The sequence below is a fragment of the Notechis scutatus genome, chromosome 6, assembly GCF_049901735.1.
Source record: "Notechis scutatus isolate UNSWTSFEM ecotype Mainland chromosome 6, rNotScu1.2, whole genome shotgun sequence".
Classification (NCBI taxonomy): Eukaryota; Metazoa; Chordata; class Lepidosauria; order Squamata; family Elapidae; genus Notechis; species Notechis scutatus.
Window position 1 is genome coordinate 81,828,496 of NC_142014.1, and position 17,403 is coordinate 81,845,898.

A 17,403-nucleotide genomic window follows, 5' to 3' on the forward strand; every position below is an offset into this window, starting at 1 on the left:
GCCCCTGCGGCCGTCAAAAACTCAAGCTGGGACTGTGTGATAGAAAGTCCCCCCTGAGCGCATCCCTGTCTTTTTCCAAACGGGGCCATTTTGTAGAGGGGTGGACTTCAATTCCCAGAATTCCTCGGCCCGCGAATTGGAGTCCACCCCTCTTCAAAGTTGCCCTGTTTGGAAAAAGACAGATTTAGATGATGTATAAAAAGAGCAAGCTTTGGTCTTTCTTTCTTTCTTTCTTTCTTTCTTTCTTTCTTTCTTTCTTTCTTTCTTTCTTTCTTTCTTCTTTCTTTCTTTCTTTCTTTCTTTCTTTCTTTCTTCTTTCTTTCTTCTTTCTTTCTTTCTTCTTTCTTTCTTTCTTTCTTTCTTTCTTTCTTTCTTTCTTTCTTTCTTTCTTTCTTTCTTTCTTTCTTTCTTTCTTTCTTTCTTTCTTTTCTGCCTTCTTTTTTCTGTCTTTTTCTTTCTTTCCTTTTTCTCTTTGTCTCTCTTTGTCTCTCTTTTTCTCTCCATTCTCTCCTTCCTTCCTTCCTTCCTTCCTTCCTCCCTCCCTCCCTCCCTCCCTCCCTCTTTCTTTCTTTCTTTCTTTCTTTCTTTCTTTCTTTCTTTCTTTCTTTCTTTCTTTCTTTCTTTCTTTCTTTCTTTCTTTCTTTCTGCCTTCTTTTTCTGTCTTTTTCTTTCTTTCCTTTTTTCTCTTTGTCTCTCTTTTTCTCTCATTCTCTCCTTCCTTCCTTCCTTCCTCCCTCCCTCCCTCCCTCCCTCCCTCCCTCCCTCCCTCTCTTTCTTTCTTTCTTTCTTTCTTTCTTTCTTTCTTTCTTTCTTTCTTTCTTTTTCTTTCTTTCTTTCTTTCTTTCTTTCTTCCTGCCTTCTTTTTTCTGTCTTTTTCTTTCCCTCCTTTTTTCTCTTTGTCTCTCTCTTTTTCTCTCCATTTTCTCCTTCCTTCCCTCCTTCCTTCCTTCCTTCCTTCCCTCTTTCTTTCTTTCTTTCTTTCTTTCTTTCTTTCTTTCTTTCTTTCTTTCTTTCTTTCTTTCTTCCTTCCTTCCTTCCTTCCTTCCTTCCTTCCTTCCTTCCTTCCTTCCTTTCTCTCTCCCCTCCCTTCTTTTTCTGTCTTTTTCTTCTTTCGTTCCTTCCTTTTTTCTTTTTCTCTCTCTCTCTCCATCCTCTCCTTCCTTCCTTTCCTTCCTCTTCCTTTCTCTTCATTCTCCTCCCTCCCTCTTTCCCTTCCTTTCTTCCTTTCTTTTTCTTTATTTTCTTCCTTCCTTCCTTTTCTCTGCCCCTCTCTTTCTCTCCATTCTCCTCTCTCCCTCCCTCCCTCCCTCCCTCTCTCTCTCTCTCTCTCTCTCTCTTTCTTTCTTTCTTTCTTTTTTTCTGTTTCTTCTTTCTTTCCTTTATTCCCTTCGTCCTCTCCATTATCTCCTTCCTTCCTTCCTTCCTCTTCATACTCCCTTTCCATTCCCCTCCCTCCCTTCCCCACCTGCTCCTGGCAACTGCCACACTCACCTGACAGGTGCACTCAGAGCAGAGAGGGTCTCCTGGATCAGGGACGGCTTGCCCATTGGCAACTGTGACCCCATGAAAGGCGCAGTCTATCTGGCGAGAGGAAGAGAAGTGAGTGGCTCGGCTGTAGCTGCTGCCGGGGGCGGGGGCTGGGTACCCAGAAGCCGGTTGAGAGGGGGTGGTATGAGGATAGCGCACACCAAAGTCAGCAAGGTCATGGTCCACCCTCTTTTCTTCGTGGCCAATCATGCTTCCCTCCCAGGGGTGGGATTTCAAAATCCCAGCAACCGGTTTGCTGGCCAGTTGCTGGGTGGGCGTGGCCATGGTGGGCGTGACCTACTGGAACTTCTGGGAGGGCTGTTTTTCGCCTTCCCCGGAGTCCGGAGGCTTCCCTCAGGCCTCTGAGAGGGCGAAAACGGCCCCTCCCGGGCTCCAGAGGCCCTCCGGAAGCCAGAAACAGGCCTGTTTTTGGACTTTTGGTACTTCCGGAAGGCCCGTTTTTCCCCCTCCAAGAGCCTCTGTGTAGACCATGCACCTACCTGCATCTAAAATGGACCACATGGGGAATCCTGAGAGGGGCGAGGCAGGGTGGGCGGGGTCAGCCAGTCATTTGAAATACCGGTTCGGGCAACCAGATGAAAACTTAATATCCAGTTCGACCGAACCGGTCTGAACCGGTAGAATCCCAATCCCTGTTCCCGCCTTCTCCTGCCCTCCCATCCCTCGGACCTCACCATGGCACGTAGGGCAGCATTGGCTGGACGTCCGGAGAGGGTGGCTGCAGGGCGCCTGGAAACAGGGTTTCCTCGTGCAGGTGACGAAGCCGTCCAGGCAAGAGCAGAGACCACACGTGTCCTGGGGGTCCGGGAACTCCTGTCCAGTCAGGTAGCGCTGGGAGGCGTATTCACACCCTTCGGACAGTGAGAGAAGGTTGCAGGAGACACCCCAAAATTCACCTGGTGGGTATTCCTCAGAGCTTATGGCATCGAGAAGGGTAGGGGTGGAGCATCGCAGAAGGCCTCTCCTGCTACGATGAGGGGGTGGGCTATTTGAAGGACCGACTCTGCCCCGCTACATCCACCTGGCCCACCAAGAAGGGAAGGCAGGAGGTGTTATGGGTCCCCTCCTTCTTGAGGAGCAGGTGACAGTCTTGGTCAAGACGTATTTGCACAACTACAAGTTGTGCAACAGTTACACCCATTCCTGGACCACCGTCCCCTTCGTACTCATCGATCACCTCCTGTCTTCTGGTGATTGGCCTAAGTCACCCAACCAGCTTTCAGGCCTAAGGCGGGACTAGAACTCATCACCTCCTGGTGATTGGCCCAAAGTCACCCAGCTGGCTTTCATGTCTAAGGTGGAACTAGAACTCTCAGTCACCTGGTGATTAACCCCAAGTCACCCAACAAGCTTTCATGTCTAAGGCGGAACTAGAACTTACAGTCTCCTAGTGATTGGCCCAAAGTCACCCAATGCCTTCCATGCCTGAGTCAGAACTAGAACTCCTGCCCTCTCATTTTCTACCTGCTGCCTTAACTTCAACCAAACTGACTTGGGAGGTTCAGCCAAAAGTGGGAGATTTGGAAAACGTGGCCCAGTGGGTTTGTGGCCCGTCCTGCGTGTTCCAGCCAGGCTCTATTGCAGGGTCTCTAACCACTTTAACTTTTTACAATATTTTTTTTTCTTTTCCCATGGTCTTTATGCAAACGCAGCAGCATCCATTTGTGCTAATGTCACAGTCATTAAATAAACCCTGGGGTCACTAAATGAACCCATTGTTTCAAGGCCATGATTTTTGCCAAAAAAATTGAAAGCACCAGTTTTCGGCCAAACCGTCATAAAACATGGTCCAGGGACCGCAGGATGCTGCAAACGGCCCATAAATCCCACTGTGTTGACGAGTTGGATGACTGAGAATCTCTATAGAGGAGGGGTATCCAACCTTGGCCCCTTTAAGACTTGTGGACTTCAACTCCCAGAGTTCCTCAGCCAACAAAGCTCCGCAGATAACAACACCACCGACCATCAGCTGTTTCTTAGCTCAGCCAAGGGTTGGGGAAGACCAGGGTCAAGGATGAAACGAATGATGTGCCTTAGAGTCGGCTGCACCCAGGTAATGCCGACATGGTCACTCCTAATAAATCTTTTTTTTTTTTTTTTTACTCTCGGAGACGTGGCTAGAGACTTATGATTTGAATGGGGGGTGTATTGTCGGAGCCTGAGCTGAGCTAAGAAACAATAGAATATAGGAGTGGTGGGTGGGGTGAGTCAACATTTTCCCTACCCGGACGCAAGAACCGGTCCAAAACCGGCTGAATACCACCACTCCTGGTCAGATCTCATTCCCCCAAGAATAGTCTCTCAACTGGGAGGCAGCCCACCGGTTGTGGCCCTCCCCTCTTGCCAGCTCCTTGCCCTCTCTCTCTCCAGGCAGGAATGGTGACGTGCCAACCCAAGCCTTGCCTACAGCAGTGTGCCCACCCCTTGCCCCCCACCAGGGATGCCTGCTGCCCCCTCTGTGAGGGCTGCCTTTACGAAGGTCAGGAATACGCCCACCGAGCGGTCTTCACGCCACCCTCAGACCCCTGCCGCCGCTGCAGCTGCCTCGGGGGCAACGTGCTTTGTGCTCCTGTGGCGTGTCCACCAGCCTCATGTGCCAAACCCAGCCGAAAACCCGGCGAATGTTGCCCACGGTGCCAAAACCCAACAAACGTCGCCCACGGTAAGAACAACCTGGTTAGCAATTGGGTAGAAAACACGCTGGGTGGCAAAGCGATTGGGTACCCCAAAATCTGGAAATCTCACCCCAACTTTTCCCCTGCCTCTAGTGTGCCAGCACGCAGGACAGGAGTATCCCGAGGGCAGCCAGTGGCTATCGGCATTGGACCCTTGCCAGGAGTGCTGAAGGTCAGGAATATGCCCACCGAACGGTCTTCACGCCACACTCTAATCCCTGCCACTGCTGCAGCTGCCTCGGGGGGCAACGTGCTTTGCGCCCCCGTGGCGTGTGAAATTGAAGGCTACAAGTCTTAAAGTGGTGAATGTTGGAGACCCCTGCTCTATTGGAGAGCTCAATCATTTTGCCGCTTCTGGATTTTTGGCTTTCCCCCCAAAGACTCCTTCCCTTGGAGGCAGGCCCACCTTACCTCTTACCCCCGGATCCCCGACCCTTCTACGTACCTTCACAGCTCTGGCAGCAGGGCCCGGGCACTGGGAACGGGCACTTGGCTGCAGGACAGGCCTTGGTCTTGCAAACCACTCCCCCTTCCCAGCAGGAGCAGAGGCGGCAGGGGTCTTGGGGGTCGGCAAACTGCCCCCCGTTGGGTAGCTCCTTGCCCTGGTAAAGGCAGCCTGCAAGAGAGTGACGGTGGAAGAGAAGCGCCGGTGAAGCCAAGTCGGTAGTGGGCAGGAGAGCCCCAGAAACATTGGCAGAACCCTCTGCCACCAGGCATGTGAACGACCCCACCCCCCATTAGCAGAAGTACCCTACGGTTAGTCCTCGACTTACAACAAATGAGCCCCAAATTGACGTTGCTAATTTTGATCTGCTGACCACGGGGATGCTGCAAGGGTCGTAGGAGTGAAACATGGTCATAGGTCCCTTTTTTCAGAGCTGTTGTAACTTTGGTCACTAAATGAACTGTCTTAAGTCGAGGACTACAAACCCCTCAACTTACGACCCCCAATGGAAGGCCCACATTTCCCTTGTTCCCTTGCATTTTGCCCCATTTTTACGGCCTTTTTTTGCCACTGTTGTCAACTAAAAAAATTCTCCTGTGGACTTTTTAGTTGCCAGCAGAAAGGGAGCGTGGGAAAGCAGTGCATTCCTTAAATGCCTCAGATAATCGCCTTGGCAGCCGAAGCTGTTGGCATGCAAAATTATTACTGGAAAGCATGATGGATGACTCTTGGCTATGGATGTGTCCCATTGGAGAATATACATCCAGGGGGTGAGGGGAAGACCAGGCTCATACGGGGAAATGAATGATGTATCTTAGTGTCGGCTGCACCCAGATAACGCCAACATGGCCACTCTTAATAAATCTTTTTTTTTTTACTCTAAGACAGGGGTGGGCAAACTACGGCCCGCGGGCCACATCCGGCCCGTTGGTCTGTCCAATGCGGCCCGCCCCTGAAAAAAATCGCTGCCATTGGTCTGTCCAATCTGGCCCGCCCCTGAAAAAAATCGCTGCCATTGGTCTGTCCAATCCGGCCCGCCCCTGAAAAAAAATCGCTGAGCGTGGCGTATTGCCCTGTGCCGTGGCCCCCAAAGCTGCAAAACAGTGCGGAGCGATCTAGGGGTAGGAAAGAAAAGAAATTTGCAAAGGCCTCGGCTGGGAGTTCGAAATCACCTTCGAGTGTGACCTCTCCAAAGGTGAGTCCCCGCCGATCCCCTTTTTTTCCAGGGCTTCCAGGCTTAAACTTTGCAAAGGCAAAGCTTGCAGGCTGGAGCGTCTTCCCGCCGAGGAGCGGGAAGGGTTCCACCTGGTGGACGGGCGGGCTTCTTGGAGCCACCTAAAGCTAGGCCACTGCTGGTGGAGCCTGCTCTGCCTTGGTGCCCCGTTTCCCGGCTCGGCGGTCCTGCTCGGGCGGCACTTTAAAGCCTGCTCCCAGCACCCGAGCAATTTCCCAGCAACTTTCGGCTTCCTTTTAACTCGCGGGCGCTCGCGCCTGGCCCCAAGCCGCGTGGCGGAGGGGAAGCCCGGTGGGCGGGCGGGTGGACTGCTTGGAGGAGGCTCCGGGCTTCCTCCGCCAGGCACGAGTGCCTGCAAGTTAAAAGGAAGCTGAAAGTTGCTGGGAAGTTGCTTGGGTTTCCGGGGCTTCCAGGCTTAAACTTTGCAAAGGCAAAGTTTGCAGGCTGGAGCGTCTTCCTGCCGAGCAGCAGGAAGGGTTCCGCCCGGCGGGCGGGCGGGCTGCTTAAATTTTGCTCGGGCGGCACTTTAAAAGCCTGCTCCCAGCACCCGAGCAACTTCCCAGCAACTTTCAGCTTCCTTTTAACTCGCGGGCGCTTGCGCCTGGCCCCAACCGCACGGCAGAGGGGAAGCCGGTGGGCGGGCAGGCTGCTTGGTGGAGCGACCCGGTGGTGCTCCGGCAGCAGCAACAGGCAGTTTCGCCCGGGCTCCGCTCAGGTGTCCGGCTGGGGCTGTCAGGAGTTGCTACCGCCGGCGCAGCTCCGTGCGGCTCCAGTCCGCGTTGCCTTGGGAAGGAAAAGGCAAAACCAGGAGCCACTGAGCCTGAGCCTCCGGTGCCGCTGCTCCGTTGCAAAGCACCGCCGCGGCTCTTCCTTTTGCCTTTCCTTCCCAAGGCAACGCGGGATTGGAGCAGCGAGCCGCGCCGGCGTAGCAACTCCTGACTCAGGGGCCTCTGAGGGAGGAGCCTCCGAGGGAGAGGAAGGAGGAGAAGAGGGGGGAAGGGGGAAGGGGGCGATTCCCAAAAATCTTGTGCTGACCCGGCCCGTCTGTCAAATTTTAAAAGTCAATGCGGCCCCCGAGCCAAAAGTTTGCCCACCCCTGTGCTAGAGACTTATGATTTGAATGGGGGTGGATTTGTTGGAGCCCTGACAACTGTTGTTAAGTGAATCCCTGCCTGTTGTTAAGTGAGGATGGTGCTTATGAAGCGAATCTGGCTTCTCCCGTTGACTTTGCGCATCGGGTGGTTGCAAAAGGGGATTCCGGGATGCTGCAACCATCATAAGTACAGTCGCAACCTTCTGAATTTTGATAACATGACAACACCCCCACCCCAGGGATGCCACGACCACCGTAAATAAGAGGCAGTCGCCAAGGGTTCAAATTTTGATGACGTGATCCTTGGGACACTGCAACCATCATAAGCATGCAAAAGCGGTCATAGGTCATTTTTTTCAGTGTCGTTGAAGGTTCACTAAATGAACTTGTCAATTCATAAAACATTCCTATACCTATTTTAGTAGTTGCCATAAAAAAGGAGGGAAATCGAAAGTACATTTCAACTCTTCTCTTTAAACGATTGTAACTAAACTACCAGAGCTTTAGCCCGCAAATATATTTAATTGGAGAATGTGATTGATGACACACCCAGCGAGGAGAGGGGGGGGTGAAACAGGATCACAGGGGACTGTAAATGATGTATGCCAGAGTTGGCTTCATACAGGGCAGGGCCAGTAGGTCGCCTCTAATGAATCCTTTGAAGTTTTTTGAAGATTGGCTCGAGAATCATGATTTCATTAGAGCGATTGCTGGAATCCTGACAGCACTGTTGTAAGTCGAGGAGTCCCTGTAACCTGTGCCAACCATATGCTGATGACGTTCAGCACCCCAGGTAGCCATGAAACTTTCTCTAACAGGCTGGCACGAGCAGGGGTGTGTCTCTGAATGTGCTGGGCATCCGTGTTTTTACACCCTGTTGTTTTGGGTGTGTAACACAACGCCCTGCATGTTCTGACCTAGGCTTCCCCTAAACTGAGTCCTCATCCCGATAAACCCCTTTCATTTGATTTACAATGAATTTCCTCTCCAGCAAAGTCCCAGTCAACAGTCTTCCAAGCTAGTTCCCAATTACAGACATTTATCAGGCTTGGAGAGTTGCCAGGCCGATATCTTTCAGACGCCACACTGTAGCAAACAATACTTGGCAAGAATGCAGGAACAGACCTTCACCCAAATGAACTAATTGTCTCCTGCAAAGCCTCCACTCCCCTTTCACTCCTCTTTTATTCCCTAGGGGAGGGGCCATTCACCACCCACCCGTGGCTTTATTCCCAAGTCAGCCCTTGTCCCTCAGCTGTTCCATTCATCTGGCAACTCTGCACATGCACACATTGGGAACAGGCTCCAGCTATTCTTCTGCCTCACTGCTATCTGACTCCGAAGGCAGCTGACAACTACCAGACTTCCCTGGCCTCATCTCTGCCTCTTGTTCCTTAGCTGTTCCCTTCTTCTAGCAACTCTGCGCATGTGCACACTGGGAACAGGCTCCAGCTGTTCTTCTTCCCCACTGATCTCTGACTCCGAAGGCAGCTGATAACTGTCGGACAGCCCTGGCCCCATCTCTGCCTCCGACACAGAGCCCTCTTCCGAGCCTTCCCCACACCCTTCGTCTGGCAGCTCTGTGCATGCGCACATCGGGAACAGGTTCCAGCTGCTCTTCTTCCCCACTGATGTCCGACTCCGAAGGCAGCTGATAACTGTCAGACAGCCCTGGCGCCATCTCTGCCTCCGACGCAGAGCCTTCCCCAGACTCCAGGACTGGCCCAGGTTCCTCCCCAACCTTCTCACTGTCTGACTCTGCCGCCAGATCCGCTGACTGCTGGCGGGCCACAACACTGCCTGGGGCAACGCCGCCCCCATTGGTGCCACAAGCCCATGGCAGCCTGAATCCTGCACCCAACTGGCATGGGAGCAATGGCTGGCAGCCCAGCCCAGCTGTGTTTGGGGCGGAGGGAGAGATGAAAGCCCACTGATGTGTGGTGCCACTCTGTCGGGGTCCCTTGCTTCAAATCGAATGAGCGAGCCCCCTCCCCCAGGGCTGGGGGTCCAGGGGTGAGCAAGGGGAGGGGCCAGAGGCCACCTGTTACCGTCACACGAGCGGCAACATCCCTGCTGCAGTGGGTGCGAGCACAGGACCGGTGCACAGGGCTGGCGCTGGCACGTGATGGTACCATTGGCACAAACGCAGGTGCGGCACTTCTCCGATGGGTCGTAGAACCGCTCCAGGTGCTTGTAGGTGACCCCCAAGTAGAGGCAGCCAGCCGGAGGGGCTATAAAAAAGGGGAAGGGGCTGTTTAGAGGCATGGCGCAGTTTCCCTTGGCTCCTTGTAGGAGCCCATTGGGCATGGCTGCCCTCCATGGCAAAACCCAGCCCGTTGTGGGGTGAGGCACTCAAGAAGGGGGAGGGTCTTACCTGGACATTGGGGGCAGCACTCTTGGGGTCTCAGGGTGGGCTCGGGGCAGAGCAGAGGTGGGCACCGACGGGAGAGGCACTGCACATGGCCATTCTGCCAAAGGGAGGGAAGGAAGGAGGGAAGGAATGGTCTCTTCTTGATTCAACAGGCACTCTTGAGGTCATGCAGCCCACCCCTCCCCTGCCCCAGAAGCGACCCACCCTATCTTCCTCTGAACTGTTGTATCGGGGGTGGGTGGGGGTAGGGTAGGGGCTGCCAGCTTCCCCTGCCACCACTGGGCACTCACAATGCAGTGACACTGCCGGCAGCTGTCAGTGGGGTGGGGGAAGTCTGCTCCATTGGAGTACTCCTTTCCAGCGTAGCTGCAGCCTGGTTAGAAAATGTAAGAATAACAGAGTTGGAAGGGAACCTCAGAGGTTTTGTAGTCCACCCCCCACTTGAACAAGAGACTCTATACCAGGGGTGGCTAACCTTTCGGGGCTCCTGTGCACAAAAATCATGTGTGCACTTGCGCGCTCGTGCTTGCGTGCCAGCACCCAGAAGGTAATGTGTGCCCCCCCCATGCCCCGTACACATGCATGCTCAATCCCCACCCACCCCTGCTGTCCCCTTACCTGCACAGGGCCTCACCGCTGATTTTCGGCCACTTTGAGGCCTTTTTCGGCCACCCAGAGGCTTGAGGGAGGCTTCTGCAGGCTTCTGCAGGCCTAAAACTAGCCCTGTTTTGTCACTTCCGGTATTTTCAGAAAAAAAAATGGGTTAGTGACGTAACGGGCCTAGTTTTCGGCCTGCAAAGCCCGCAGAAGCCTTCCTCAAGCCTTTGGGAGGCAGAAAAAGGCCTCAAAGTGGCCGAAAATCAGCCGTGAGGCGCCACACATGTGCAATGAGGTATAAAGTTTGCCTGCAGCTCGCGTGCCGGCACAAATGGCTCTGCGTGCCACTTGTAGCACGCATGCCATAGGTTCGCCATCACAGCTCTATACCATTTCAAGACAAATCAGCTTCATTATTTTTGCAAACTGAGGGGAATTTGGGGGGAGGGATATTCCAGGGCAGGCCCATGAGTGGTGCGGTGGCCTAGAGGTGGAGCTCTCGCCTCACAATCAGGAGGCTGTGAGTTCAATCCTAGGTTAGAGGCAGATATATTTCTCTCCCTGGATGCAATGAGAATATATATCTGCTGAACAAAACTCCACATCGGCGACAGGATGAGCATCCGGCCAGTAAAACACTCAGCTCCATTCGTTTTGCCCAGACTCCACCCTGCAAGGGATTACAGGGTCGTGAAAAGAAGATGATTCCAGGTGCAGGCACATGAATGGGAAATGGGTGAGCTTTGACACTCTGCACATGCTCTGCTGCCTTCTCCGGGGCTCTCAGAGAACACCTAACACCTTCTGGAGAGCAGAAAGGCAGTGAGGTCACTATTATACTTTAAGGGAGAGTTTAGGTCAAATGTGTCACTTCCTTAAAGGGTCATCGAATCTTAAAGGCATAGAATTAAAATCAGTTGAAGTGTTAATAACACGTTATAAACCCTTAATAAGGCCACACCTGGAATCCCGGGTCTACTTTTGGTACCCACATTACAAAAAAAGATGTTGAGACTTTGGAAAAAGGGCAGAGAAGAGCCACGAAGATGATTAGAAGGCTTGGAGACCAAAACACAGAAAGAACGGTTGCAGGGTATATCTAGTCTAGAGAAAAGAAGGACCGGGGGGGGACATGATAGCAGTTTTCTAATATTTGAGGGGCTGCCCCAAAGAGGAGGGGCTCCATTTATTTTCCAAAGCACCAGAAGTCAGGAGAAGAAACCACGGATGGAAACGAATCAAAGGAGAGAAACAATCCTGGAATTCAGGAGAAATTTTCTAACGGTGAAGACCTTAAACCAGTGGAACCGCTTGCCATCAGAAGTTGTGGGTGCTCCATCACTGGAGGTTTTTTAAGAAGAGACTGGACAGCCCTGTGACTGGAATTGTATGGGGTCTCCTGCTTGGGCAGCGGGTTGGACTAGAAGACCTCCAAGATCCCTTCCAGCCAGGGGTGGGATTCAAAAATCCCATCAAACAGTTCTCTGCCCGGTTGCTGGGTGGGTGTGGCCATGGTGGGCGTGGCCTAGCGCTTCCGGGAGGGCCGTTTTTCACCTCCCCCAGAGTCCGGAGGCTTCCCTCGGGCCTCTGGGAGGGAGAAAACGGCCTCCCCCGGGCTCCAGAGGCCCTCCGGAAGCCGGAAACAGGCCCAACAGACTTCCGGAACTTCCAGTTTGGCCCATTTTTGCCCTCCCAGACCCTTTACTTACCTGCATCCAAAATGGGCCACGTGGAGACTCCTGGGAAGGGAGGGGCAAGGCAGGCAGGGCCTGCTACCGGTTCGGCGAACCCGATGTAAATTTAACACCCGGTTCGCTCAAACCAGCCTGAACCGGCTGAATCCCACCCCTGCTTCCCTGCTTTCTATTCTGATTCGTTAAATCTCCACCTCGGTGTGTGTGGTTTATTGGATATTGCACACCGGATAGAACCGGGTTTTCTGGGGCAACCCTGCGAGGTTCTGCCCTCTTACCGTTGCAGTTGTTTTGGCAGCAGGAGCCCGGCAAGGGGTGGGCGCAGAGGGGAGCCACGCACTTCCGTGGGGTGCAGACTAGCTCTCCCCCGGTGCAGACGCAAACCTGGCACGGATCCAGCGAGTTGGGGACTTCCTCCCCATCTGGCACCACCTGGTTGTGGTGAAGGCAGCCTAGCGGGGGGGAGGGAAGGAGGAGGAGGGATTAAGATTCACGCGCACACCGCTATTCGTCTCTACCACCCAGTTGTTATTTTGATGTACCCGTTTATTACACGGATAGGATGCCCACCTGGCGGTCCCAGATGGCTCTGGGCAGTTTACAATATACTGTAGTAAGATGTAGAGCTATAAAGACCATATCAATCAATATAAAGAGAGATTAAAGTTACAGAGGATTAAGAGCAATCTAAACAAATAGGGGTTTGAAGCAGAGCGGGTGGGGGGCAATGCCTGCCTTCTTTCCTTCCTTCCCTTCCCTTCATTTCTCTCCCTACCTCTCCTTCCTTCCCTTCCTCTCCTCTCCTTTCCTCCCTCCCTCCTTCCCCTTCCCTTCCTTTCGTCCCTCTCTCCTCCCTCCCTGACTTCCTCCCTCCCTCTCCCCTTCCCTCTTTTTCTGTATTTTCCTTCCTTCCCTCTTTCTCTATTTTCCTTCTTCCTTTCCTTTCCCTTCCTTTCCTTCCTTCCCTCCCCCCCCTTCCCTCCCTCCCTTTCCTTCCTTTCCCTCCCCTTCCTTCCCCTTCCTTTCCTTTCCTCCCTCCCTCCTTTCTTCCCCCTCCATCCCTCCTTCCCTTCCTTTCCCTCCCTCCCTCTCCTTCCTTTCCCTCCTCTTCCTTCCCCTTCCTTTCCTCTCTCCCTCCCTCCTTTCTTCCCCTCCCTCCCTCCTTCCCTTCCTTTCCCTCCCTCCCTCTCCCTCCTTCCCCTTCTCTTCCTTTCGTCCCTCTCTCCTCCCTCCCTGACTTCCTCCCTCCCTCTCCCCCTTCCCTCTTTTTCTGTATTTTCCTTCCTTCCCTCTTTCTCTATTTTCCTTCTTCCTTTCCTTTCCCTTCCTTTCCTTCCTTCCCCCTCCCTCCCTGACTTCCTCCCTTCCCCTCCCTTCTCTTTCTCTATTTTCCTCCCTCCCTCCCTCCCCCTTCCCTCCCTCCCTTTCCTTCCTTTCCCTCCCCTTCCTTTCCTTTCCTCTCCCCTCCCTCCTTTCTTCCCCTCCCTCCCTCTCCTTCCTTCCTTCCCCTTCCCTTCCTCCCTTCCTCCCTCCCTTCCTCCTTGACTTCCTCCCTCCCCTCTCTTTCTCTATTTTCCTTCCTTCCTTCCTTCTTTCTCTTTCTCTATTTTCTTTCCTTCCTCCCCTCCCCTCCCACCAAACCTGGAATTCCCGAGAGAGAAAGCAAGAGCTGGCAGGTGCGCCATCCCTTCCTTTCAGTTACTCACCGGGGCAGGTAGGACAGCAGGATCCAGGCCTCCGCTCTGGCTGGGGGCAAGTCACGGGGGGGCAAACGGTGGGCGAGCAGTGGACGGTGCCGCCCTGCAAGAGGGGAGACAGGTGGGGATTCAGATCCGAAGGACCCTCAGGTTCTGCTCCTTCCCCGTCTAATCTTGCAGAAGCTCCAGTGGAGATAACTGGAGATAAACGTGCTTTATATTACGATTACCCTTCTCATCGTTTCTGCTACCTTCTCTTATTGGTATCATTGTGGTGATGATTATTACTTTATTGTTTGTATGTACACTGAGAGTTTCTGCACTGGAGACAAATTCCTTAGCCAATAAAGAATTCTGTTCTGTTCTGTTCCTTATTCTATTCCTTTTTCTATTCTATTCCTTTTTTCAATTCCATTCCATTCCATTATTCTATTCTGTTCTGCTCTCTATTTTGTTTTCTACTCTGTTTTCTCTTCTCTTCTCTTCTCTTCTCTTCTCTTCTCTTCTCTTCTCTTCTCTTCTCTTCTTCCCTTCCCTTCCATATTTTCTCTTCTCTTCTCTTCTCTTCTCTTCTCCTCTCCTCTCCTCCTCTTCTCTTCTCTTCTCTTCTCTTCTCTTCTCTTCTCCTCTCTTCCCTTCCCTTCCATTCCATATTTTCTCTTCTCTTCTCTTCTCCTCTCCTCTCCTCTCTTCTCTTCTCCTCTCTTCCCTTCCTTCCCTTCCATTCCATATTTTCTCTTCTCTTCTCTTCTCTTCTCTTCTCTTCTCTTCTCTTCTCTTCTCTTCTCTTCTCTTCTCTTCTCTTCTCTTCTCTTCTCCCTTCTCCTCTCCTCTCTCCTCTCCTCTCCTCTCCTCTCCTCTCTCTTCTCTTCTCTTCTCTTCTCTTCTCTTCTCTTCTCTTCTTCCCTTCCCTTCCCTTCCTTCCCTTCCATTCCATTCCATATTTTCTCTTCTCTTCTTTTCTCTTCTCTCCTCTCCTCCTACATTCCCTCTATTCCATTCTGTTCCATTCCATTATTAAATTATGATGGTTCCCGTGGTGGGATTCAAAAACTTTTTACTACAGGTTCTGTGGGCGTGGCTTGGTGGGTGTGGCAGGGGAAGGATACTGCAAAACCTCCAGTCAGAGGTGGCATTGGCCGGTTCTCCGAACTACTCAAAATTTCCACGACCGGTTCTCCAGAACTGGTCAGAACCTGCTGAATACCCACCTCTGGAGGGTTCCTTTTATCTTTTTTTTGAAAGCAAAATTACTCCTGCAAAAGTTTCGAGAGGAAATTGTGATCCCCAAAAGAGCCAACCAAAGGATGGTTGAGTTTTGGGGTGGCAGCTTCAGGATTTGGGCTGCCAGGCAACTGAAGGCAGGCGGGAGAATTGGGGGGCATCATCTCTGGGTCGGAGCGGATGGGTCTTACCTTACACTGGCAGCTCTGGCAGGGACTGTCCGGATCAGCAAACTCTTGGCCATGGTTGTAGAGGCGCTGGTTGTAGAGGCACTGGTGGCATCGTGGGCAGCAGGAACCTTGGAGGGGGCACAGTGAGAGCTACTAAGACCCCTGGCGCAAGGGAGACAATGGGGCCACATCTAAATTTCCAAACAGCTGAGCGCTTATTGGCACCCCGGCAATGAGATAAAACTTGCCTTGACAGCGAGATGGGCAGGATATAAATTTAATAAATAAAATACATAAACAAAGCTGGGGGCCACTGAATCAGGGGAGAGAAGAGGGGCAGGGGGTTCATTAGAAACTGAAATGTGGGAGGGTCTAAAGATCATTTAGATTTTTTTTTTTAAAAAAAAAGAAACAAATGCGCTCTTCAAAATTGAAATGCAAGTTCTGGATATCGTTTAGGGCAAGGTCTTTTTTAAATGAGTAATCTCTTACGGACTGAAATGCAAGAGTACCTGAATATAGTTTAGCTCAAGTGTCAACTCATAAAACATTTTGTATGCACATTTTATAGTTGACAACAGAAAGAAGGGAAGAGTTTCAGAGCAGGCGGCAGTGTGGAATCAAAAGCACATTCCATTCATATTTTCTTCAAAGACTGATTAGACGACTGAAGCTTCTTCCGTGCAAAAATCTAATTGGAGAGCATGATTGATGACTCTTGGCTATGGACCTGTTTTTCGTTGGATGATACACACAGAGGGGGGAGGGGAAAAGCAGGATCAAGGGTGACGGTGAATTACGTATCTCAGAGTTGGCTATGCCCAGGTTAGTGCCAGATGTAGAATGTTAATTAAATCCTCTTTAGTGTTGGGAGTGTGGCTCGAGGCTCAGGATTTAATTGGAGTAACTGCACAAGATTTTTTTTCAAATGAATAATCTCGTATGGACTGAAATGCAAGAGTACCTGGATATCCTTTAGCGCAAGATCTTTTTAAAAACAAATTAGAAATTGAAATGCAAGAACGTCTGAATTCCATTTTAGTGTAAGATATTTTTTTTAAGAAAAAATGAGTGCTCTCTTAGACATTAAAATGCAAGAATGTCTGGATTTCATTTAGTATAAGATTTTGTAAAAGGAATGTTCCCTTTCTTTCTTCCTTCCTCCCTCAAAAATGTATCTTTTCCAGAACGGACAAAAGATACAAACATAATGATTTTGAAATAAGATGAAATAAACAAAATATAATTAAGAGAGTGAAAAGAAGGGAGAAGTTATATAGAAAATATAGAATGGTTAATAAGATATGAATGGTATATAAGGTGAGCATGAATTTGATTTAGGTCTGTAAAAAAAGATGTAACCCGGGGCTAAGCCACTTTCCAAAAGAAGTTTTATGTTTTATGTTTTGGTTAGCTATGTTTTGATTGTGAATTAATAAAACCTTGGAGGAATAAAACTAAAGGGAGAGAAATTTGGAAAAGACATGTATAAATGATAATTAAGGAGGTTTTATCTTTTTATGTCTTGTTTTATGTTTTGTATTTTGTGTGTTTATGCTTGATTGAGAATTAATAAAACCTTGATAGAAAGAAACATAATTGAATAAAAGTGAAGGGAGAAACAATGAGAAATTTGGAAAATATATATATGTGTTTAAATGGAAATGTGATCATGTGGAATTATGCCTTAAAAAATAATGTTTTATTTGCCTTGTTAAAACTTATAAGTAATTTTTAGAAAGGAGGTTTTATACTTTGATGTCTTATGTTTTGTTTGTCTTTAAAAAATCAATAAAACTTGTTTTTTTTTAAAAAAATGTATCTTTTTCCTTGCTTTGTTTTCTTTAATATTAGCTTGATTTTTTTTCTCTCTGACTGCAACAGCGCCCTAATTCTGCCAAGCCACTTTCATTTTCCTCTCAGCCCACCCCCCCCCCGTCCTACAACTGGGTTCGAGGCCACCGATCCCAGAGATGAGATCCCTTGTGGTTTTGGAGCAGTGGTGGAATTCAAATTTTTTTACTACTGGCTTTGTGGGAGTGGCTTGGTGGGCGTGGCAGGACGGGCATGGCTATGTGGTCATGTGGCTGGGTGGGTGGGGACAAATTGTCATGTGACTGAGTGGGTGTGGCTAATTTAGCAGTCCATTAATACACAGCAGCCCCTTTTCTATTCTTCTTTTTAATACGGCATGAAGTTTTAGCTCTAGTTTTTTTTTTTTTACGGGGGTGGGGGTGGGGAGAGGTTGGCAAAGAGGTTGGGGATTTCTGGGAATTTCTCCTCTGTGTTAGAGGCACCAAAATAACCAAGATGATATCAGGTCTCCTGCTGGAGCAGGGGGTTGGACTAGATGACATCCGAGGTCCCTTCCAGCCCTGGATTGCTGTGCTGTTTCAAAGCATCCTCTAAAGTTGTGTCTACTGCCAGGGTTTGTGGTCCTTCCTTCCTCTCCTTTCTCTCTCTCTCTCTCTCCCTCCCTCCTTCCAACTGTCCATCCATCCATCTATCCATCCATATCTCATTCACTTTCCCTTCCTTCCTTCTTTCTTCTTTCCCTCCCTTTCTTTCTTTCTCTTTCTTTCTCCCTTCCCTCCCTTTCTTTTTCTTCCTTCCCTCCCTCCCTCCCTCCCTCCCTCTCTTTCTTTCTTTCTTTCT

At 50.5% G+C, this 17,403-nt stretch overlaps 2 protein-coding genes across 3 annotated transcripts in view; one reads left to right on the plus strand and one right to left on the minus strand.

Annotated features, from left to right (window-relative positions):
* Window positions 1-17,403, minus strand: part of KCP (kielin cysteine rich BMP regulator) — a 93,981-nt gene that overhangs the window by 37,458 nt on the left and 39,120 nt on the right. For both annotated transcript variants that reach the window (XM_087968990.1, XM_087968989.1), the window contains exons 18-26: window positions 14,770-14,876; window positions 13,364-13,457; window positions 11,936-12,109; window positions 9,657-9,739; window positions 9,370-9,463; window positions 9,044-9,226; window positions 4,669-4,839; window positions 2,223-2,399; window positions 1,492-1,577 (exon numbers count right to left, since the gene is read on the minus strand). In XM_087968990.1, the coding sequence (XP_087825116.1) occupies window positions 1,492-1,577; window positions 2,223-2,399; window positions 4,669-4,839; window positions 9,044-9,226; window positions 9,370-9,463; window positions 9,657-9,739; window positions 11,936-12,109; window positions 13,364-13,457; window positions 14,770-14,876 (1,169 nt within the window). The remainder of the gene's footprint in view (window positions 1-1,491; window positions 1,578-2,222; window positions 2,400-4,668; window positions 4,840-9,043; window positions 9,227-9,369; window positions 9,464-9,656; window positions 9,740-11,935; window positions 12,110-13,363; window positions 13,458-14,769; window positions 14,877-17,403) is intronic.
* Window positions 1-17,403, plus strand: part of LOC113427841 (C-type lectin lectoxin-Phi1) — a 370,378-nt gene that overhangs the window by 15,519 nt on the left and 337,456 nt on the right. The gene's annotated exons all lie outside the window — the stretch shown is intronic.